At 41.9% G+C, this 8,799-nt stretch overlaps 1 protein-coding gene across 2 annotated transcripts in view; it reads left to right on the top strand.

The window, feature by feature from the left end:
* The first annotated feature begins 468 nt into the window (after window positions 1-468).
* ALDH1A2 (aldehyde dehydrogenase 1 family member A2) overlaps window positions 469-8,799 on the top strand; it is a 137,172-nt gene continuing 128,841 nt past the window's right edge. The window contains exon 1 of one of the 2 annotated variants that reach the window (XM_004056256.5): window positions 469-1,085. In XM_004056256.5, the coding sequence (XP_004056304.1) occupies window positions 969-1,085 (117 nt within the window). In that variant the 5' untranslated portion in view covers window positions 469-968. The remainder of the gene's footprint in view (window positions 1,086-8,799) is intronic. The other variant, XM_055363133.2, reaches the window with a different exon arrangement.

Below are 8,799 nucleotides of genomic sequence, written 5' to 3'. Positions count from 1 at the left end.
CCGGAAGAGAGGATCCGAGAAGAACTAAAGGAGCCCACGAAGCATGCAGCTCCTCGGAGGAGCCGGGGATGATCACGGCCCATATCCTCCCGCCACAGCGCAAGCCGCCCGGGCGGTCCCGGCCGGCAGAGGGCAGCAACTGGGCGGGCGACGCCTGGCAAGGGCCGCCCCGCGCTGACCCGCTCGCAGGGATCCTCATTCTGAGCGCGAGGCGAGGGGGGACTCGCACCCACCGCCACCTCTCCCTGACCCTCTGGCCACCATGCACCTCGGCCGGGCTGAGGGGAGTCGGGGGGTCGGGGGAGAGGGCGTAGCTGCCGAGAGCCTGGCGCCCCTGCCCGGAGGAGGACAACGGAGGACGCCCTCCCGGGTCTCCGGAAAGGAAGGGGGACGGGGTTCGGTGGGCCCTGGGACAGGGATGGGAGGGAACGTGGGCGACCTGGGAGCCGCCCTCCGCAGCCTCGACTTTCCCGGCCTCTCTCTACTCCGAAGCAGCACCTGGCCGCTCCGGTCCCCGCCAGCCCCTGCCAGCTCAGCTTCCGGGGGGCCACGACCCCCACTCGACTTCGGCCGCTGTGCGCCTCCCGCCGACTCTGACCCAGGGACCCGGAGACCAAGTCCGGCTGGCCGAGGCCCACGGGCCGCGGCGCAAGTTCACGCTCCCACCGTCGAGGACTGTGGAGGCGGCGTGGGCTGGTCCCTGCGGCCGGGGGGCGGGAGCGCCGGGCGGACTTGACCGTGGGCGCCAAGCGTCCCGGCCGCGCGGCGCGGGCTTTATGTAAATGGCGGCTGCGCCGGGCGTCCTAGGTAGGATGGACCAGCCCCCCGCGCCTCGGCCCTCACGTCCAATAAGAAGAGCCCCAGCTTGACACCTGCCTATATACAGGCGAGCGCGCCCCCGGGCCGCGGACCGCGCGCACAGCCCGCACTGTCCCACGCCGCGGGCTAGGGATACCCGGCCCGCCACCATGACTTCCAGCAAGATAGAGATGCCCGGCGAGGTGAAGGCCGACCCCGCCGCCCTCATGGCGTCCCTGCACCTCCTGCCGTCGCCCACGCCCAATCTCGAAATCAAGTACACCAAGGTAAGCGGCCGCCCAGCGCCCGTCATCCACGGAGACTTTCTAGAACCTTCTTCGGTCTCCCCGATCTCTTCAGCGGGTGAGGGCGGCGGGACGGGGCCGGGGTCGTCGGGGCCAGCCTGTCATCCCTGCGCAGCAGAGGGACCCCCTGCCTGTCTTCGGGACTGGGGCGTTTGAAGCCCCGCCGTGGTCTGAGGACGCCCTGGGGACTTGCCCAAACCCGAAGCGCAGCGCTGAGGGGCGGCCGTCAACGGCTCCCGTCCTGGACTCAGGCTGGTTTCTGTGCGATTCTCGCGGTCCCGATTGCCGCGGGGAAGGCGTCGGAACCGCTTAGTATCCTCAGATGGAGGCCGGGGTTCCCCGTCAGCTTGGCCACGCAGCCTGGCCGTCGCCTCTCGGTCCTCCGCCTTCCGGGCCCCTCGGTTGCTGGTCCCAATCAGGTCCTCCACAGCCCGGAGGGTGCTGAGGGGCTTTCCCGTAAGAAATTGTCAAGACACCAGCGCTCTGGCCGGTTTGACAAATTTCACGGAAACCTGACTGATAAGTACAGTAACTCCAACGTCAGCGTTTCATGTGAATTTTGTAGGCAGTGTCAGTTTCCCTGGGAAACTTAAAAAGTTTTAATATTTGTTAGCATGTTCGGTTTTGAACTGAAGAACTTACTTTTTTTTTTATAACGAACGTTGACATCTTGTGTTTGCCAAGCAGGATTTTTGTTGTTGCATCGCCTAAAAAAGAATATGCGTCTTCTACCTAATATAAAATGAATTTACTTTCCACAAATTCGACATAGGAAAAAAAAATGATCGATTACAAACGTAGGGGTATTGTAATGTTACAACATTTTGAGGGAGGTGGTGAGAGAGAGATGGGATTCAAAACCACGTTTCTTGGAGTTCATTTTGTAGTTCTCTGGTTTGATTTTCTAGTCCTTTCGGTACATTTCTACACCTAACTTCTCCCAATTAACGCAAACGCATAGACGCACATGCATATGGTTAAAGGTTGATTAAAGATGTATTCCATCGTGCTTTTTTACAACATAAATTTTGTAGAGAAGTAAATTGTTTGCATCTGGCTTAGTGGTTGAACGAGATATACAAGAAACAACATCAGAATATTGAGATTTTACTTGCATTGAGTTTTAGGTTACAAATCAGGGCGATTTGTGTTTTGAATGTCGATTTAGATGGATTTAATGTACCTGCTAGCTTTTTTAGATGGTGTGACAAATTTTTCAAAGCCGTTTTAATGAGAGGTCGTTAATGGTTATAACCTTTTAGGCATTGTTTGCATAACAATAGTGCCAATGTGTGGCACTTGTCTGGGTTTAGGAACGAGCAGGGAAAGCATGCAGCTTAGAAGTTTTGTTTTATGAGGGTCTCTAACCTCTTCAGGCTCTTTTTAAAGGTCTTAAAATGGAAGATCTATACAGGAGAAAACACCTAACCCTCAGATTTGGGAAGGTTTGATTTTAGTCTTATTTTTGATGGGATTTTTCTAACAGCCTCTGAAAGAAATTTTAGGTATGCAATAGGTACGTTTTTCAGAATTTAATTTGGAAGCTCTTCCAGTTCTCTTACTCCCTAACTACCCACTCTCTCTTTTCTCTCTTGTTCTCCCCCAGTAGGAAAGACAACTGATTTATAGCTAATTGGAGCCTTTAATGTGGAGTCTTTTAGCTCGGGGAACTTTTATCCAGTATCCACTTTCCCACTTAATACAAAGAAAAACAATCAGAAATGAAATAATGGATTGTAACTTGATTCTTTAATTTGTGGGGAGGAGGTACCTTATTTTTGCCTTGACAAACAACCCTCATAAACACTGAGTAACACTAATCTAAAGGCGAGCTCTTTCCACAAAAACTTGTAAAATCAAGTATCTGTGAGCATTCCCAGCAGTTTTCCTCCTCAGCTCTTTAGTGAGACTTCTAAATTTTCTAAGACAAGCATAGTGGACAAGCAGTATTTTTTTTTAAACGTGAAGAGCAGAAGCTGCTCTTTTGGTATCCCAGGGTAATGATTTTTTTACTTAAAGGAAAAATAAGATTAATAGTGAGTTTTTTAAAAACGAACATGACCAGAAGTGAGGGAAATTATATTAGCAATTTCAAACAGAAGAGTGAACAAGATAGAATGGACAGTCCTTTAGCATAGTGATACCATATTCGATAGGGGATTTTAAAAGGGTAATGGCTACAGAAGTATTACACTTTAGGGCGTGTTAAATATCACATTTGAAAGAAGCACAATATTTGCATCAGAAAATGACGCTTACTATAAGACAATATGTTATTGTTTTTTGTCTTGCTAAACATCTTTAGTGAAGGGTATGACTTTCTGTATGATTTTTCAGTGTGATATTGGGACCCACATAAAGTCACTACTTAAAATAAATGACCAGACTTTGAGAATTTCAAGTAATGTGCACTTAGAAAACGTTGTACTTGTGATCTTGTATTTTTCTGTATTTTTGCTCCAACTTCCTCCTCCTTCTAGAAGTATTTCACATTTTTAATAAAGGGAATGGGGGAGATGACCAGAATTAAAAGTTACTGCCTTTGCCTGCTAGAGGTCCAGTGGAAATGCTCCAGAATTAAAGTTCATTCCCTAAGGATGTTGAAAGGGCTAAAGTCATGGTTTTGTATGGACTTTTAGGCAGTTACATTCCATTTTTTAAAATACGCTTACCACTCTGAAATTCTAGTATCCATATTATACCAATGATCAATGGCAATACCATTTTTGGAACATGTCTATTTGTATTTCCCTAATACAGCAAGCTGGACCCCAAGTTTTAAAAGTGATCCCTTATGAAGGAATGTGCTTTTTAAAACAGATGGTGTTAGTCAAGGAGGAGTGAAAACTAACATGAAGTATTGAGGGGACCAATTTGGTACCAAGAGAATGCGCTCTCCTTTGCTTGTATCCTAAGAAGACTGCATTCTGATTGCCTTGAGCGATGTGTTTATGAATTTAAAATTTTCTGAGTTGTCTATTTTATTAGTCTGACTTTTATAATTTTGTGTAGCTGATATTATAGGAATACACACATTACAAAATCAAGGCTCAGCACTTTACTGACCGCCCCTGACTGCAGGGGATATCTCTTAACAGATTCCCAGGTCTTTGGAAACTTGTCCTCTGTATTCCACTTCCACCTTCTTACTTGGCTCTATCTTCTCTTCTGGCTGTACCTGTCTCTCCTTTCCTTCCTCCCTCCCCCAGATCGTTGTGCTGTCTTTCTCTTGGTCACTTTTTCAGTGAGAGTTTATGCCCATAACTAACAGTAACAAAGAGTTATGTTTTTTTTTCTGCATCTGATATTATATGGAGCTGAAACACAGGGAGGAAGGGGGTATTTATCACATAATGACCTGCTAAAATAGAAGAGGCAAAAAGGCAATCAACTTAAAACTCAGAGCTAATGTGCATTGTGAGACTAGATTTGTCTTTTTATTTATTCATTTAAACTTCTGTTTTCTGGGGTCGATTTCAGTTAAATTCAAAAGGCATTTGAGTGGCCATGTTCCTAACAAGGGTGCTTTTCACTGTGTTAGACTGGAAACATCTGCCTTCTGGGAGATTAGGGTCTTATTAAAAAGTTTGTGTGCCAAAAATTGGTTGTTAGTACAGCAGTAGTTCAGTTGATCAATGGAATAATAATGATGATTATAATTATAATGCCACTTACATTTTTATAGGGCCTAATGGTTTGCCTAGCAGTTTCATATATATCTTGTTTGATCCTGCAAAACCTTTTGAAGGAGAGAGAGTAGAAATAAATAGAATAATTCATAAGAAAGTCATTGGCCTTGACTTTAAAAAAATTGATAGTTTTTATCACCATACACTTTTTCTAACGGTCTGTGGCACGTTGTTTTTTCGTCGTTTTGTTAAGTTTTTTTTTTTTCTTTTGGAGGGAAGGAGTTTAAATCTTTATTTTTTTGTGTTGCTTCTCTCGCAACCATGGAGAAAATATGAACTAGTCTACCCCTCTTAAGAAGGAGCTATCTTTTGTGACTTTTGATTCTAATACTTTAAATGGCTATTTTTGATTTTTCTATGAGATTTTTTTTTTAATCTGGGGCAAGATTCTTGCCTATGCCAGGAATAATTTCTTAAAAGATAGGTGTGGATCTAGATCCTTCCAAACCTTTACTCAAGATTGTCTGTTTTGGTCATAAATTGTCAGTCAAACTACATGTTAATAGAGGACTTCAGGGTTTTTTTAAAAATATTTTTTCATAACTATGTGGCTTTTTGGTGTTCGTATCATCTCCATTTAACACAGGGAAGCTGGACAATTTCATCACAGGACTTGAATTAGATAATTCTCCTGGGGTCCTGCCCTGATCCCTTCCACTACATGGGCCTATGTTACCATGTGGAATTATCATTTGCTGAGGGACTCCTCGTTCTTTATTTCTATAAAATGATGAATGATAGTTTTTCTATTTCAGAGTAGAGGATTCTCTGAGGAGACTGTTTTGTGAGGTCTGACTTCCTCATAGCCAGGCTTAAGAAAGGCAAATCATGCATAGTTAGTTCTCTGTTGCATCAATGAAGCACAATGATTTAACGATGACAAAATCAGTAAATATCCCAAGTCCCATCACCCAGAGTTATCAGTTCTGAGTCTTTCTTAGTTGGACAATAAAATACAAATACTGATTGGAGTTTTTGTCTCTTTAGTTACCTTAGTGACAGTATCAGGGGTCAGCAAACTGTGGACTGTCTGCTTGGTTTTATAAATAAAGTTTTATTGGAACACAACTGCACTCATTCAGTTATATACTGTCTGTGGCAGCTTTCTGACTATAATGGCAGAGCCACAGAAACCATATAGCCCACATTTTAGAAAAAACTTGCATGCCCTTCCTTCATTTGGAAAAAGAGAGACTCTGAGTTAAAATAGGCCTTTGATCAAATCCTGGTCAGAAAGGTACTTATCAGCTATGTGGACAGTTACATTTATTTGACACATAGTGCCTGATATGATGCCAGGTCCTAGGGATGCAACAGCACAAAAAAAAAAAAAAAGATATGTGTGGCATCTTAAAGAGTTTCTTCACTGAGTTTCAATTTCTGCATTTGTCATCATTGAGATAATAGTATCTACTTTATGGGGTTAAAAGGACTAAATGAAAAGTGTGTTAAAGTAAGTGGCATATAATGATAGCCAAAATTCTATTGCATTTTTGCAAAGTGATGACTATATATATATATTTAGAGATCTGAATTAATGGAAACCAATTTTAAGGAAGATCAGAATTATGTGATCAAATGGCCAGGCGCAGTGGCTCATGTAATCCCAGCACTTTGGGAGGCTGAGGCGGGTGGATCACCTGAAGCCAGGAGTTTGACACCAACCTGGCCAATCATGGTGAAACCCCATCTCTACTAAAAATACAAAATTAGCTGTGTGGTGGTACACGCCTGTAATTCCAGCTTCTTGGAAGGCTGAGGCAGGAGAATCACTTGAACCCAGGAGGCAGAGGTTGCAATAAGCTCAGATCACGCCATTGCACTCCAGCCTGGGCGACAAGAGTGAAACTTCATCTCAAAAAAATTATATGATCAACAAAGTTTTATAAAACAGGTCTGTTTTATGTATTCTTTTAATTATTTTTATTACATTTATTATGTGCATTACTCATAAGAGTTCAATATTCTGGGTAGCTATGGAATCCTCCTTATATATTTACACTGTGTTTTTACCAAATGGGATTCCTGTGAGGGTTTTCCACCAAGGTCTTGTCTTTACTAAAAAAGTTACTAAAGCATTTTCTCTGACAGTATTTTAATGATAAAATTAGATATCTTGACATTTGTGCCAAAATATAGCATGAATATGCTTCAATATGCCCGATTAGCTGAGCCTAAACTCCAGGTTGCAAATAGACGTTTCTGGTATTTTAAGTAGTTAGGATAAAAATACTGACAGGATATTGATACATAAATGTGGGAAGTATGCAGCATACAAGGACATTCTCAGAAGGTAGATACTTTTTGACAGTGGGAAGGTATCTTACTTTATATAATTTAAAAACGAAGAAACTTTTACTAGTCCTGACTGTCCAAGATAACATATGGAATTTTGAGAGCATTTTCCAGGAGCAGTCACCTTCCAGAAAGTAAAAGCACCAGGAAGTGGCTATTTTGAAAGCCCTCCTAGCATTTCTTTAATTTCTTTATTGACTGTGACAGGTAATTTCAAAGCCATTCATTTCCCCCCAAACACCAAATCTAATTCACGTAGAGGTGTTTGTTGTAATGTCACCTGGGTTAATTTTTAATTGCCTTTAATTGTATCTTTGAGATCTATTTCATTTAACCTTTTAAATATATGAGATTATGCACATTGGGAATTACTTATCACTGGTATTTCTCTATTGTCTGCCTTTAAGATTGAGTTATGTTTAAATTGTTTTCCTTCAAAATCTTAGAGCTTATTTACAGCATGTTTATTTACAACAAGTCTCTGTTGGATCACATGATGAAAACACTTCCAGGCTTTGAAAATTCCAGTTGGAATAATAATTGGGTGATTTCACCACCTAGACTTCTGCTGGACTCTAAACAACACTTCCCTGGGGCTAAACGTGGGGATTAATTGACCTCTGTAGAATGTGGTTAAAAATTAGTATGTCTGCGTGTGAACTTTCTAATTTTTATTATAGAATTAAGCCTTTCTTTTACTCCAGTTCAGCTCTGTTACCTCCAGAAGTAGTTACCTGCTCTGTTTCCCTTCCTCATCACTATCTGACCTTTGGAGAGCCAAAGTAGTGTTTCTTTATCACTACAACTCTGGAAAGAGAAAACCTTTTGTTTAGGTCAAACTGGAAACACCTGTTTCTTATCTAGAAGAATTTAGCATATCACGAATCTGAAAACTCTTACCAATCTTGATTATACATTTTTCAAAATATTAAAAAGTTATATTTTAATATATTTTATTTTACATTATTTTCATCCATCTATTCATTGGACTTCCAATTTCAAGTCCAGTGACTCTTAGGTTTTTTTTTTTTTGAATATCATTTCTAGTGATTCCTTAAAGATTAAACAGTCAGAAAGTGGTATAGGTTGTGTGACTCTTCCCACAAGAAGAATGGAATTACCTCCCAGTAAATGAATCTGGCGAAATATTGTGAGTTTAGGAAACGCACTAATTATTTAGCAAGCCCACGAGATATGCAAAAATAACCTACTTCCCCTTTTCCCCACCTGTCACTCCTAACACTCATATATCAGATTTCCAGACTGAGATGTGTGTGATAGTGGCACGATTTCAGGTGGGAAGTAGGAGGGGAAGGCTTTGCCTGGGAAGGTGAAATTATGAAATGCCTATATGAATTTATAGAGAACAACTGAAAGTCTTATTTCTCTAGGTGTGAAAATTGGACTTGCTGACAGAATCCTTTTTGGGAGAAGATGAAGAATCAGTGTGAGACTGTTTGGTTAAAATCCCCAATAAAACTGAAACTGGTGAATTCTGCCTTATCTATGTTTTACAGTTTGATAATATAATTGTATTATTTAATTTTATTATAAAATTTAATTTTAATTTTTATTATCTCAGGGTCATTTTTATTTTTGGCTGTAGCCAGAGCTACTCTTGTGCTTCCCTGAATTTATGTATTCATTTGTGTATTTAACATTTATTAAGGCCTTTTGTGTATAAAGCATTGTGAGTCACTCTGGCAGAGAAA

Source organism: Gorilla gorilla, chromosome 16 (genome assembly GCF_029281585.2).
Source record: "Gorilla gorilla gorilla isolate KB3781 chromosome 16, NHGRI_mGorGor1-v2.1_pri, whole genome shotgun sequence".
Taxonomy (NCBI): Eukaryota; Metazoa; Chordata; class Mammalia; order Primates; family Hominidae; genus Gorilla; species Gorilla gorilla.
The sequence above is the reverse complement of the archived record's forward strand: the minus strand, read 5'-3'. Positions and strand labels throughout refer to the sequence as shown.